This window comes from Siniperca chuatsi, linkage group LG18 (genome assembly GCF_020085105.1).
Source record: "Siniperca chuatsi isolate FFG_IHB_CAS linkage group LG18, ASM2008510v1, whole genome shotgun sequence".
Taxonomy (NCBI): domain Eukaryota; kingdom Metazoa; phylum Chordata; class Actinopteri; order Centrarchiformes; family Sinipercidae; genus Siniperca; species Siniperca chuatsi.
The window spans coordinates 8,938,819-8,954,657 of record NC_058059.1 but is presented as its reverse complement, the minus strand read 5'-3'; the positions used below and the strand labels follow the sequence as shown (position 1 = coordinate 8,954,657).

The 15,839-nt window shown below is 37.6% G+C and overlaps 1 protein-coding gene across 3 annotated transcripts; it reads left to right on the top strand.

The window, feature by feature from the left end:
* Positions 1–1,111: 1,111 nt before the first annotated feature.
* Positions 1,112–15,387, top strand: amacr (alpha-methylacyl-CoA racemase). 3 transcript variants are annotated; one of them, XM_044174198.1, is made up of 7 exons: positions 1,112–1,262; positions 1,481–1,626; positions 4,394–4,650; positions 5,703–5,846; positions 7,792–7,952; positions 10,781–10,967; positions 11,641–15,387. In XM_044174198.1, exons 3-7 carry the CDS (start codon positions 4,404–4,406, stop codon positions 12,048–12,050), a joined length of 1,149 nt encoding a protein of 382 aa, XP_044030133.1. In that variant the 5' UTR covers positions 1,112–1,262; positions 1,481–1,626; positions 4,394–4,403; the 3' UTR covers positions 12,051–15,387. The 3 variants fall into 3 exon arrangements, with proteins under 3 accessions (XP_044030133.1, XP_044030132.1, XP_044030134.1); XM_044174197.1 differs by having other exon boundaries at positions 1,126–1,285; XM_044174199.1 differs by having other exon boundaries at positions 1,126–1,285; positions 4,339–4,650.
* The last annotated feature ends 452 nt before the right edge of the window (positions 15,388–15,839 follow it).

Here is a 15,839-nt window from a genome sequence, read left to right as displayed (position 1 = left end):
GGAAGTCGTTTGTGGAGACGGGAGGCATCTTCCTGCTAATTAGTTTTAGCTAAGTATCCAGTCACTGCAATACAGGCGTGTGCTGTTGGTAGGCCGCACTCATGTAGTACTGAGGAGGTCATAAAAGGGTCGAAAATTTGGCAATAGCTTACTTTATCTGAAGATCCAGGAGCCACTGCTCATAATTTCTAGCAGAAAAAACAAACAAGAATATCAGCAAAAGAACACAAGCAGAGGCGAGAGCAAGCAACAATTAAATTTTTCAATTCAACAGACGTTGAATGTCATGTCAATGTCATTGCACATTGCAGCAAAGCGCCTGCACTGTAAGAAAGCAATAAAGTACTTTAACTTAAATATAGTTTCTGTTCCCTGGAGATCACTGGAAGGTCTCTAAATCTAAAAGAGGTTAGGTAAAAAAAAAATCACTTTCAGTCAGCACTTTGTCCTGCATCCTGTTTGTGATTTTGGTGGACGGGATATCAATGTGTGGTGGAGGGTCACAGATGATGGTCATCACCTTCAAATAAAAAGTCACGGTATTCCCCTGGAAGGAGGTGGCCTGTCACATCCAGGTGAAGGGGTAACAACTGGTCCAAGGTGTAATTAGCTGCAGTGGTAAGGAGAGAGCTCACTTATTGGCTATAACATTCATACTCATCTGTGTATATATATTGTATTTCAAGGGTCCATTCAAGTGTCATAAATGTTTTAAAATAAAAGTAAACACAAAAAAAAACATTTAATGGCGAGAATGCCTAGCTATAATATCATATGATGTATGAATATGAAATTATGGATACTGTATGGCTTTTTGTGTTGAAATCACAAAGGAGAAGAATCCCCATTCACGATGACTCGTTAATTTAAGTAGCAAAATGGCAACCTGCAGTGTCAGTCTGTACTCAGAATAACTTCGGTCCATAAGTCCTCTTTCGTTTTCATATGTGCTGTATCTGCCTTGTTCAGTGTATCTTATTCTTATACAACCATAAACAGTGGAATTTAGTGCTAAAAGTGTTTAAATTCTTCACGATTCAAGTTAAGTTATAAAAAACTTCATTTCCCAGAAATCCTGCGCAGCGGTCACCAGGAAGCTTGTAAACAGGGTTTGCTTATATTATATTACCAAAGTACACCGGAAGCCACCCGGCTAGGCGGAGTCAGCACTCGATATCAAAACGGGGTAACTGCTGTGTGCACGGTGTTTACCTTCTCAACCTGCAACCGTGTCTAAACAAAAACACGTTACGGCTGAACAGGTGAGAATAAAGAGGAGCCACAGGTGAGAATAAAGAGGAGCCATAGGGAACAATTTATTTGTGTGCTGTGCGGTCACATCGCACATATCCACTCAAATCATCACATTATTTTTGTAAAACAGCAGAAGTAACATTATGAAGCGGCTGCTTAATCTATATTAGCCGTATCATATATGATTCGCTAACTTATTAGACGAATGGTTTTGTGTATGCTTCAGGTTGTTGTGTAGCACGTGACACGCCGCTGGACGTCTTTGACACTTCTAACGGCTAACTTCCCTCACCTACACTGCGCTCGAGCGCCCAGGCGTGCGTACGAGTGTAAGCTTCCTCAGACTGTCCTGACCTCGATTTACACGCAAAGGTATGTTCGACTGTGGTCAGAAGCCACTTTTACACACACTGTTGTAGCCTAACAGTAGCTGCAGCCGCTTCAGGTGTGGTGCTTTGACGTCCATAACAGTACTGTTCATAAAATGGTTGAGCCAACTAACTTGTTTTTGGTCAGACTCTGTCAGTGATTCTCACAACTTAGTGATATTAATCAATTGTTATTGTTAAAGTAATGTCAGACATTGTAACAGAGTAAAACTTGGTGCGGTACAGGTTGTACAAACTTGGCTAGTAAGTTAGGTTACTTGTTGACATTAAGGCTGGCTTACTTGGCTGGTAGCACTTCTTCATAAAGTATATCCCTTTGGACTTTGAAACTCAAAGTCAAAGTACAGATTAGCTGCTTTTTTCAGAGTTTAAATGCAGTGATGGAAGAAGTACTAAGATATTTTATTTTCATTTTACCACAGTGTAGAAATACTCTCTTGCAAGTAAAAGTTCTGCATTAAAAATTTTACTTAAGTAAAAGTTTAAAAATATATTTAACTTTACCAAAAGCAAACGTACTCCTAATGCAGAATGGCCCATTTCAGAATAATCTACATTTACTTATTTATGCATAAGTTTATATACTTTCTACTATATATCTTGTGACTTTCGCTCCTTATCGTAACCTGTAAATAATACAACATATTGTATTTGTTTATATTTTGTTTTATTAATTTGAATATGCAAAGTAACTAGTAACTAAAGCTGTTAAATAAATGTCGTGGAGTAAAAAGTACAATGTTTGTCTCTGAATTGAAGTGGAGTAGAAGTAGGCATATAAAGTAGCAGAAAATGGAAATACTCAAGTAAAGTACGAGTACCTCAAAATTGTAGTTAAGTACAGTACTTGAGTAAATGTACTTAGTTACTTTCCACCACTGTCTAAATGTCATTGTCACAGCAGGTATGAATGTTCTGCACCTCTCAGGGATCTCTGTACTTTGTTACCATTTGTTTCATGTATTAGGTGCTAACCTTCCCAGAGAAAATGGAAAATTGGTTTAGTGTCTAGCCCAAATGATTAACAATTAATACAAACCAGTTTGCTGTAGGGCAGCAACTAACGATTATTTTCATTATCGATTAATCTTTTTGATTCGTCAATTTAATAGTTTAGTTTATGAAACGTCAAAAAATTGTCAAAAGATGTCCCTCACAAGTTCACAGAGCCAAAGGTCTTTAAATGTTTTGTTCAGCATTCAGTTATGGGATATATGACAAATAAGCAGTAAATCCTCCCATTTGAGAGGCTGGAATCAGAGAACATTTGACATTTTTTTCTCTATTTTTGCTTGAAAAATGACTGAATCGATTATCAAAATAGTTGCAGATTATTTATTTGTTGATCGACTAATTGATTAATCAATCAAATTTGGTAAAAAGGCCTTCTTCTACTCTCCCTCCAGCAGGAACTGAAGCTGTACAGCAAGATTCCCCTGTGGGATTTTAAACTACTTTTAAAAAATCTGTAGAGAGCTCTTGTACACAGTTTTTAAAATCTGACTACCACTTTGGCACGTTTGCACTTAAGAATGAGACCCCGCGTCGCAATGAGATTACCTGTCTAAATAAAGGTTACACAAGTGTTTTAGCTCTAATTTTCTTTCACATATAGAAAAGTGGGGAGCTGAGTTGAAAAAGTGGGAGTTCAGTTTTGATACAATTATATCAGTGAAAAATACCTCAGAATGTGTCTTTTTGCATTGAAACATTGTAGCAGCACTGTGACCATTGTCCTGATTATATAATAACAATATTGTATAACAATATAATCTGTGACTCATTGTTTCTGTGAGGCTACAAGGTCATACATGAAAAAAAAAACACCAATGAGCTGACTAAATACAGACAGGTGAGGTGTTAGAGCTGGTACAGACCACCAGCTTCTGTTTTAACATCTATTAAAATTTGGACAACACTTTACTTCACCCATTTACCATTTATAAGTAGTATATAAACATTTAACAAATGGTTTATGACAGACTATTATATAGTTGTAAGCAGATATAAATGTCCTGATATAAGTGCTTATTAATGTAGTTGTTGACAACGGTAACTCCTCCTGTGGGCACCCAATAGGGGAGGCTGGCGTATAAACTGATAAAATAAAATGATAAAATAGTAAAATACAGTTGTAATCATTTGAAAATGTCTTCATAGGAGCAGTTATAATTTTTGACAAATACTGTACATTAATTAACACTTACATAGGTCCATATAACTGTGTACAACTACATCATAGTGTGTTATAAACATTTATTAAATGTGTATATACTGCTTATAAATGCTAAAGGGGGAGGGGGGCACATCTAAATACAAGGAGTCACCATTTTTACTAACAGCTGTCAAAACACGTGATTTAGAGCTGAAACAGTCGACTCTAAATAGAGTCGAACACTTTTGATAATCCATTATGAAATTTTTTAAAACAAAAATGACAAAAATTCAGAAATGTGAATATTTTTTTGAATTAGTTTTTTTTTTGTCTTCTATGATAGTAAACTGAATACCTTTTTTTTAGTTTTTTTTTTTGGGGGGGGGACTGTTGGTCGGACAAAACAAGTAATTTAAAGACATCACCTTGGGCTCTGTGTAAGTGTTTCACTGTTTTCTGACATTTTATAGACCTAACAATTGCCATAATGTGATTTGTAATTCCTAAAAACATAACAGAATTCCTTCTCCTCTGCTATAGGTGTTGCATTGAATTTCATTATTCTGAGAGGGGTTTCTAATATTCTACCTTATAGTCCTTTCACCATGGCCCTGGCTGGAGTGAGAGTTATTGAGCTGGCGGGCCTGGCTCCAGCACCGTTCTGTGGCATGATCCTGGCAGACTTTGGAGCCAAGGTGATCCGTGTGGACCGGACCAAGGTTGCCATGTCTACGGACACACAAGCGCGGGGGAAACGATCTGTGGCCATCAACCTGAAGACATCAGAGGGCGTAGCCTTGCTCAGGAAGCTCTGTGTCCAGTCTGATGTGGTCCTTGAGCCCTACCGTAAAGGTCAGACCACCAGCACTATGAGAGCCAACAGCTTGATGAGCTCTGTAATACAGAATGGTTAGAATCAGTGGTAGAAGAAGCATTCATATCCTTTACTTAAGTTAAAGCACCAGTACATTAATATAAAAATACTCAATTAGTTCTGCATTCAAAATCCTACTGTAAAAGAACCGAAGTATTAGCAGCAATATGTACTTAAAGTATCAAAAGTAAAAGTACTCGTGCAGAAAAATGGCTCCTGTGAGTGAAATAATATGACATCATTAAATTGTTAATACTAATGTATCAATGTGTAAGCCGCATTTTACTGATGCAGCCTGGTGGAGCTAGTTTTAACTACTTAAATGTTGACAAGGGGCCCCAACTTTTCACAAATCTTTTGTAAGGGGTCACAAGACAAAAATCTTTAATATTTAACAATGCAGTGTATTTTATAAGCTTATCATTTGCTTTTTTATGTTAAATGTCAATCTGTAAAGTAATTGTAACTGTCAGATAAATGTACTGCAGTAAAAAGTACAATATCCCCCAGAGATGTAGTGGAGTAGAAGTAGCATAAAATTAAAATATTAGTACCTCAAAGTTGTACTTAAGTACAGTACTTGAGTAAATGTTTCTTTCTACCACTGGTCAGAATTGGTGCACTATAGTTTTTTTATTTGGATCTTACTATATTAAGAGAATTTACAGATATTTTTAATTGTGTTAATATTACAATATACAAGTCTGTGTATTGATGAGATGGGAAAGAGAACCCTATAATTTTAGATGTACTCTCTGAGATATAAACACTCTTATTTTTTATTTAAATCCCACTAGATCCCTTTGATAAGAATGTCATGAACTGTTGTGATGTGATATTCAAAGATTATACATATTCTGATAAATCATGTTTCCCAGAAAGACAATCATCGTATAATTCCAGGATCCAAAGTGCTGGCACAAGGTTCACACTGAATGAGAAACAACATAAACAGACACTGATGAAGAAATGTTTTTGATGAATATGATTATAGATCATATTATAGATTGACTTTCTTCTGACCGCCCAGGTGTGATGGAGAAGCTGGGCCTCGGTCCACAGGAGCTGTTAAAGGAAAATCCTCGTCTGATCTACGCTCGGTTGACGGGGTACGGACAGAGTGGATCTTATGCCACCGCAGCTGGGCATGACATCAACTTCCTCGCCATGTCGGGTAATAACAGGACCAGAAAGTGTCCATAAAGGCAATAGAGGTGGATAATTCACTACTATTCGTGTGAGGTTTGCGGTTCTTTTTCTCTGTGTACTTGCAATTTGTTTTGACTCAAGTCTATTTATTTTTTCATGACCTTGTAAATGTGAAAGAAAAGGCTGAATTCCTGCATGCTGTCAACACTGAGTGTTGAGAGTGAAGTCAGCCTTTTCTTTCACATGATTTCTCTGTTTACAAGGTGTGCATTAGATTAAACTAAACACTTAGTACGAACCTTGGAATCATGCAAGAAAAACAACACATCTATTTCAATACAATGGAAGGTCCAAATAAATGGAAAACTGTTTCATCCAAAAAGATTCCCAACACTCATTTAGTTTCAGTCATGTAACTTGTAATACAGTTGTACTTACTGTAATACAAATTTCCAGTTCTGTGGTGCTGTTTTAAGCTTGTCCTTTCTTTTTCATATTGTACTGGTTTTTTACCAATATCACTTATAAATTTAATGAGTTACTCATTTAGAAGAGTTAAATAGTCTGTAATATTTTCGCTTTAATGGTCTTTACTCCTTTTTAACTCCTTTTTAAATGCTTGGCTAACACACATGCCTCTCATTAGTCTGCACAATCTGTGTTTTGCAGCACGCAAAGAGAAGCTAAGAAAAAGAAATAAAAGTAGCAAGGCAGCAGATGCAACAATGCACCCTCACATGACACAGGCAACAGCAATGAAGACTCGAGGCCAAATACTACATGTTGGGGTGGGATTAGGACCCAAAATATACAGATTAAATAAAGACTTGTGTAAAGATATAAAGCTTAGCCCTACTAATACACTGATTACAAACTTGTGGCATCTTTAAGCAACCCCAGGAATGACAAAACAGTGGCAGTGTAACTCTGATAACACAAAATAAAGTCTTGTCCTTGTAAATGTGCCTGTATGCTTACACCATTATAAATTCATCAAATAGTGGTTTACTTTCTTTCTTTCTTTCTAACTTGAATGATTCAACAGTGATTTGTTGCTTTAATGAAACAGCTGGTGTTTTAATTTGTTTATAAGCTTGTTATTTATTTTGTGTTAGAATAGAGGAAAGGAATAAAGCAAGTAATAACTTAATTGCCAGTCTAGGCAAAAATGCTTTTTTAAAACATCAGTACCATACCATGTTACTTAGCTTGACACAGGATCACCCATCCAGCATGGAACCATCCAACATAAAAAGACTTGCTGTAAAAAGTGACCTTGGTAAGATTTAAATCTTAGGCCTACTTAATACACAGATAACAAGCTTGTGTCATTTTTATACCTAGATGTTTGAGTAAATAAATAAATGTAGTATTTAACTAAATGCATATAATCTTCAGAGCAGGCTGCTGTCAAAATGATAAACATGTTACTGTATTTTTTGTTGGGATGTTTTGTATGGTTTATAGAGCACATATAGACCAATGCAGACGGGCCAAATGAGAATATTTTTGCAGACACCTGCCACGGTGGGTTTGCCTCTTTAGTTGGCAGCCCCAGGAAGTAGGGAAAAAGAACAAGTGGAAATATAACTTTTGAGAAAGTTGCAGTAACTAGCCAGTACTTTTCTTGTTCAAGGCTTTGCAGTATCAGTATGATAACAGAGTAGCAAAAGGACAAAGAAGCCCTGTGCAAAAGTTACGTGCTGGTTTAACAAAGTAAGCAATTATTTCGTCAGACTAAAATCTTGTGTTATGTGGACTTATGTTGAAAGAAACACATTCCTGTTTGCAGCGACCTTTCCTTTTGATGTTTTTTAGGTGGCCTCACTCCCTGATTCATTCAGTTATCGAAGTAATTAATTTTCTTTCACTTTCAGGGCTGGGGACTGACCAGTTACTTTAATGTTCTCCACTAGTGAAGCTGTCTTTACATTTTGTGTGAAGCTTTTGTCTCCTCATTTCTGTCACAGGCCTTTTATCCCGGCTGGGTCGTAGTGGAGAGAAGCCCTGCGCTCCACTGAATCTGTTAGCAGACTTTGCAGGCGGTGGTCTTATCTGTGCTCTTGGGATAGTCCTAGCGCTGCTGGACAGGACCAAGTCAGGGAAAGGACAGATCATTGATGCTAGCATGGTAAGCACATTGCCAGACTCCAGTAAACATGTACTGTAGCATTGAGTAAGTGGCAGCAGTCACTATGACATAACACCTGCTCCGCAGAAAGTGTTGTTTTGAAAGAAGCACAAACCTTCTTTCACTTTCATAAAAATGCCTAAGTACATGTTTGATATTTTTTCACTTGTGTCAACAAGCACAGAGCTCAAGCAAATGACAGTGGAGACACTTTGCACAAACTGCAGCCAGACATTGTTGTAGGCCGTGGTTAGGGAACATTCACAGTGGGCTGCATTAGTGTGGGCATATTGCTACAGGTACTGCTGAGATGTTGAGATACATATGTACAAAAGGCCAGGTTGAAGACTTTTCTAGGGGCCTCCAAGGGGCATAAACTGCAACATTTTACAACTCAGGAAAGTTAACATAGCAGAACAAATTTTCTCCTCTATCATCTCAATGTTTTTGTTTTAAACATTTAAATTAGTGAAATGCTACAAATTACAAGGTATTCTGTATTATAGTGCAGTGCGTTTCCAGATGATGGTGCACCACACTGTGGCAAACTTTGAGTCAGTATAAACTTTTAGTAGGATAAGTGATCAGTTTGACAGCCCTTAGCAAAGTTATTTGAAAAGCACATCAAAGTCTCTAAATCCTGCTGTGCCTGACATCCACTGGCTCTAATGCAGCCGGGAGGTTACAAAGCAGAACTGCTCTAATGAACTCCTTAAGGAAGTGGAGTTGTTGAACTTTTTGAATATAGCAACTCCATAAATCTTAAAAGTATAAATTTAAAACATACAGCTAAATGCATATAACACTAAAATGTGTTGAATCATGCATCCAGCAAGTATGCAAACATTTTTTTACATTATGGAACTAAAGGGATACTTCAGCGATTTAGTATGTTACTTCCATAAGGTTGAGGGACTTTTGCATCTCATACAATGCAGTACAATTTTGATGCAATTTCACATTTTAAAGGTGGGGTATGCGATTCTGGAGGAATCCAATACTATGACAAATACCATGCTATAGAGCGAACAACGACACAGCAAATAATGTAACTAACGTTAGCTAGGTTTCGGGTTAGCAAACTGAGAGACGAGACGGTTTCCCAGAGCCAGCAAACCAGCTCCAGACAGCGATACTCACAACTCTCTTGCTGCTATAGCTAACATCACAACAACGGCATATCTTGGCAAACTAGAAAGTAAGCTGAATGTCCGTGGGAAAGTCATTTAACATTACCTGACACACAAATCATGGCTGGCATAGTGTTGTGTGGCCCGGTTGGCACAGTACACTACACACCACTCAGGTTGCCAGTTTAGCACAAGGCTTACACACTTTGACGTATTTACACTTAAATTGTAAAGGCAATTTACAGGGGCGTTTAAAGCAGCTATAATTGATTTTTATAATAGCAATCCATATAAAGTCCATGTTCAACACTTTGCATTGTCCTATTTTGTGTCGGCTTTTGCTCACAAAGACTGGAAAATTGGAGACAGTGAATTAAAGTGGTTGTAATGTAGCAGCAGCCAATATTGCATGTTCATGCCCAAAGCATAGATTTCATTTTCACACAGAGAGGCCAAGGGGGGATAGTGAAACCAAAAGCCTGCCTCCTGTCTCTCTCTCATCATATTGATTATTTTTCCTTTTTCTCTAGTTTCAACTGGTTTCACACCTGCTGAGTGACAACGTGAATTGTTCTGAGCCACATTCTGATTATTTTAATAAAGAGGGACCTCTTTATTTTAATAGGTAGTATGAGGCATGCTCGTTAGTCACCAGAGATATAAAGCAGAGTATTAACTCCATTTTTCAATGCCCAAAGTCTGGCCTTGTATTTCTTTGTAATTCTCAAATGCATATTTCATGACTAAAGAAAAAAGTACATTCAGGGAATCGTCCCAGCTTTCCCATAGAGTCTTTGTTTTGGCACCAAATAAATATGAAAGCACTCAAGCCCTGACCAATGACAGCTGCCTTCTTCTCTATGTGTGATTTGTCCCTGATAACCCCCAGAGCAGTAATTTGGCAGAAAATAGCAGGCCGTTTTAGAAAAGTCCAGAGTATACACAGAACATTGGTACTTCTTCAAATTTTCAAACCCCCTTTGTTGATCAGGCCATTATTGTTTGCTCATATAAATGACTTAGCAATGAAGTAGCACACAGTTCATTAGAGGTTACACTGACTGAATTGATTGCAATCAGCAATAATAAAAGTTACAGTGGGTTGTCTCTGCTGCTGCAGCCTCCTTCATGTACTGTAACATGACATTATCCTGACTGTTGATGTTCCCATTGTTCCCAATATTTTTGAAGGTGACTGATTATATCCCACCAAGAACATTAAATCAAGTGCATATTGATTGCAGTTAGTGTTTGATCAAGGTTTTTTATTCATTCAGCAGCAGCAGCAGTAGTAATAGCTTGTGCACATATTGAGACTTAAATATTATATTAACATTATAAGTTTAGGTAGCTGGTGGTTTATACAGTAAATGTCAGCAGAATACCCTTTGTGCAATATTTTCTCAAGCTTTGCTGAAAAGCTTAGTATTCAACAAGTAATTGCCACATTTTAATGTTATTGTAATAGCACAGCATTTGAGATGCTCCGTGTATTTTCTTCTAGGGAAAGGTTTCGCTTAAATTAATAAATTACTAACTTCAAGCACAGGAACAGGTATGCTCTTGTTTTTAGCAAAAACATGGTACTTTATATTTATTTAGCTGTCCTTTATAGTTTACACATGACTGGAGGAATTTTGCATAAAATATAGATAAAAAATATAAATAACCTTTTCTATTCTCTCTCACCATCCTCAGGTAGAAGGAGCAGCATATGTAGGTTCATTTGTATGGAAGTCTCGTAGCATTGGTATGTGGGACCGTTCTAGAGGACAAAACATGTTGGACAGTGGAGCGCCCTTCTACGATACCTACCAGACTTCAGACGGAAAGTACATGGCTGTGGGTGCCGTAGAACCACAGTTCTACAGACAGCTACTTAAGGGTTTGTATTATGCAAATTCAGATTGGAGGCATTTTACACATGTTCCTGTGCTGAACCCCAGGGAACACTAAAGCACACCAAGGGCACCTTGTGAAATGAAACACCAACACACCAAAAGAAAAAAGTGAAAGACCGATATAAGAAAAAAGCAGCAGATCTCAGGCAACAGGTCAATAATATGTTGAGGCAATCATGCCTTTTCATACCATAAGTAACTGCATTCAGATTTTAGAGCTGATCCTCTGGGGAAAAAAAGCACAGCAAAAGGAGCTTGTTGTATACACAAAGTTATACAGAGCAGTAGCAGTGATGTGCAATGACTAACTTGAGTGACAAATACATATCCTGTAAAAGTCTCGGTGTGATTTGCCTATGCAAGCTTTTACAGGTTTTTACAGTTGGTTACCCATTTCTCTTTACCGAGTTCACTTTTTCAAAACACACAGCTCTCCTTACCAACATGTAGTTCATCACAACTAGTAATCTCACATCCTAAATGCACTAATGCATCCAAAACACTCCATACACATCTCAGTTTGAACTCTTACACCAGAACACTAACATTTGTTTCGCAACAAGAAAACTAGTAGCATGATGTTAAAGATGTTAAATAATTCTCTGTTTTACATCATCAACGTTTGTCCATTGGGTTACAGAAGTCTTTTTTTCCTAGGCTTGGAGTTGGACGCTGTAGAGTTACCTCCTCAGATGAACTTCAGTGATTGGCCAGAGCTAAGACGGATCTTCACAGAGCGTTTTGCTTCAAAAAGCCAGGCGGATTGGTCAAGAATTTTTGATGGGACTGATGCCTGTGTTACACCTGTGTTGTCTTTTGACCAGGTGAGCTCACACCCACATAACCAGGAAAGAGCTTCTTTCATCAAGGACTCCAGGGGGGAAGAAAGCCCCCGGCCAGCCCCAGTTCTGTCTCGGACTCCTGCAGAGCCTTGCCTTGCCACAGACCCCATTATTGGAGAACACTCAGTCGAAGTGCTAGAGGAGTTCGGCTTTACATCAGCAGAGATAGACCAGATGCAAGCAGCAGGGGTCGTAGAGTGTAATGCTGTCAAAGCAAAGTTGTAGAAAACAAAAAGCTAAATAAGATACAGAACACGTTTCAATGATTTGCAGTAAGACCTGCCATTCAAATCATGTCTAACACTAGGTAAGATAAGAATCAAAATAGAAAGGGAAACTAGGAAAAGGAAATATGTATTTTCTTTGCATGCACTAGAAATTCAAACTTAGAAACTAAGAAAAAATCAAATGTGGTGCGAAAGCATGAAATACTTCTCCATCTCGCCTGAGGAACCTGATGTACGCATCCCACACACTTAAGTGTGAGTGTAGGCAAGCCATGATTGTGCAAGGTGAGATGCAATTCTGTGCACTCTCAGGGTACATGGATACAGTTTGGGTTAGTCATTTGGTCATGGTTGTCAATTTGAATAGCTGCCTCCTCTTTTTTAGTGCCACTGCTGCTCACTGAAAGTGTTAGTTTGAAAGACAAACAGTCTTAGGGAGAAGTCCTACTACCCTAGTTTCCATGAGCCAAAAGAAGTTTGTGTACACAGATTGATAAATCAGCAGCACAAAATATATTAAGTCAATACAGCCTTTATTGTTTTACTCTCCTACCAGGGCTTCAAAGTTTGGCATTGCTGATGTCTAATGTCCACTGGATCTAACTGTGTTGTGCCTTGTGGCTCAGTGACGGCTCTGTCGTAGTTTTAATGTCCACTGGAAAGGTTTCAGAAGCGGAGTGTCTGTGCTTTAGCAGCTACATTTCTAATAGTTTCTGTAGTTAAGAGTTCACACAGGTTCTACAAGCATAAATACACGTTTGCAGCTCATTTAGATTTGGTAACAGATGCTTTATGGCTGTACTTTAATATGACAACCTTTTGTTGCCTCTAACTTCCTCCATGGTCACTTATTTTAAATGTCAATATACATGATCTCACAGCACATTCATTTGGTGTCTTAATTATAAAATAATGATTTTCATTCGCAGTGCAGCAGGTTGGTAATGACTGCCTGGTTAACGGGGTGGTATTTATGTGCTGCTATCAAATTTCATACTCATTCCATTATCTGACAACAGAAACAGGAAATTATGTAAATGAGAACAACTAAATTGTGAATTTAGCTGCAATTAAAACACAGTACAAGTGAACACAGACAGCAGGACACAAGTCCATCCTGTTTCCTCTCTCTCACTAATTATAAAACATAAACACACATAATTAAATAGTATGTCTCAAGAAAAAGCCAGTAACAAATGAAACACATCATTAAATTCTTTAATTTCATTTTAAGTAAATTGTCAATAAATACAGGCATTTATATACATTCACACGTGAATTTCATGCTTCAGAGACGTGAGTTGCTCCGGCAAAAATAGACCCGACGCCTAAAGATGGCTGAGCAGAGAAAAGAGCAGCGAGCGAGACGTTTACCGTCACAAAGGTGGTGGACATCGCCACACCGGCTAGAATGAAAGTGAATTGTCTCTGGCAGCCGATCCAGTGGACATTACTTTGGTTTTGTGGTACATGTTGAACATACAAAGGTTGCGTATGCTCACACATACTGAAAGTGCTACACAAGGAATTTAGAGAATTGAAAATATAAATCATCACATTACAGTCATAAAAGTCATAAGTTAATAAATAAGCTGAAAATAATTAAAATACAAGATAACATACTATAAGTATTTTCTTTAAAAAAAAAAAAGAAAACTCCTTAGGGGAAAAACTAGATTGTTGGGGATTTTTTATTTGTGTACTACATTGTAATTTATGCAGTTGGTGTCACCTGTGCAGCATTTATTCCATCACTTCACAGTAGCCTGGTGGTGCTGCAGAAGGTTTAAATGATTGGTTTGATTTGATTAAATGCTCAGGCCCTCTGTGGCTAGATGCCTACTGATAATTAATTAACTTCATTCATGTAAATCATATGCAGTATGTGTGTATTTTAAAGATTTTTTTGGTGTTTGCAAAGTCGATAAACACCTCCAGAAATACTGAATTAGCCATCATTACAGGAGATACATGTAAACCTGGCTGTATAAAAATTTTGTAAAATAAAATGACACAATAAAATGCAAATATGTGTATGTTATCCCACTATAAACACATGATGTGAAGGAAAGATGACTAGAAACAAGCCGCAGCGTGATACAAACAGTGTAACAACTGACTTTGGACTGACTTTGTAGCTGAACAATAAGCCTATGGATTTTAGGTAATAGGATACAGTGCAGATTATAGGTTTGTTCCATTGTGCATATTGTCATGAGCCAATTTGTTTTAAGCTGTATAAGGTCAGCATCAAGAATTTCATGACTTAAAAGGAACTGGCTCATCAGGAAACTCAAAAGTGGCTCTAAAATAAAAAAATTAGTTTTTTTTATTGGCTGCTTTTGGCATAACCGATAAACATATATGAGTAAAAGAGTGTACATGTTACTTGCGTTTCAGTTTTGAAGCAGCAGAGATCTGAGATGTGCAAAGGTTTAAAAGGTCAGTTCAGTCAAATCACAAAAAAAAAAACTTCTCCCACTGGCCCCTGGTGGTATCAGATAGTTTTAGTTTTCCAAGCCAGGGTTTTGAGATATCTGTCTCTGAGATGAGGTGAGTGGAATTTGTGGCGCTCAAATCAGTGAAGAAATAGCATTTGAAAAACTCAGCAGCAACGTGTCTTTGTTTAAGGACAAAGTGGTTACTCTGGATAATACACAGAGTTCACTGTGATTCTTTACAGCTATTTTCAGCTGACAGCATGGACGCCATTAACGTACAAGGGAGCCCCCGGGGCAAAATATAGCAGCAGAGCCCCTAATAACCCCCCCCCCCTTTCTGAGTGGAAAATGTACAGTTTGTCTATGATAGAGAACTACCTGGCACCAGAGTTCCTGTGTAATTGTTTTAAACACAATTTAACGGGAATATGCATCATATCGACACAACAACTGAAATAATTAAAGGTATCCTATGAAATTATACAGTATTTACATTCACTATTTCTCACCAAAAGGTATTTTGTGTCTCAGTGGGGCCTAATAAACATGATGATAGAAAATGAATTGGCAACTACTTTGATAATCAAATAATCATTACAATCAGTCAAATATTAACTGGTTCCAGCTTCTTAAATATGATGATTTGCATTTGTCATGTGTAATGGTTTGTGAAATACCCAATATTAGGGTTTTGGATGGTTGGTCGGACAAAACAAGACATTTAAGGACGTTACTTTGGGCTCTAAAAAGTTGCGATGGGTGATTTCACAGACTAAACGTCGATTCTGAATTTGGGGTCTCAAAGGGCTACTAATAAATAAATTTGATCATTTTCTGTCTGTGCAAGTTGCCATTATTAAAGTTTTATGTGCCAGTGCCTACTGGGATGTGTAAGCAGTATTTACTGTTTATTTTTTGTGCATGTATTCTAATCTTACTCAATCTGTACAGTAATGTTGTGATTTGCAGCAGTGTCATTGGTCATCTGCTTGCCACTAAGCAACCTTTGGATGCTAGAGTGGTCTGTAATGGCTTTTTACAGACTATCACCTTTCTCACAGTGTGCAGATGTGCGTCATGTCACCACTTGCTGAAGAAGCTTACATAACTATTCTTAACCCTTTACTACAGAGCTTTTCCCACCATTTAACAAAGTTTTGCTTTGTTCACCCAGCCATCTTCTACTTGTTCATGAATGTACTATTGCATATGCGGTTGTAGTATAAAACCTTAAGGCATGCAGGTTATGTGAGGAATGTCTTTCGTCTGACTCCAAACATCTGACATTTCTTTCATGTGAATATTTTCCAGCTAGCTTTTAGGAAACATAAATTAACCTTTTCCTT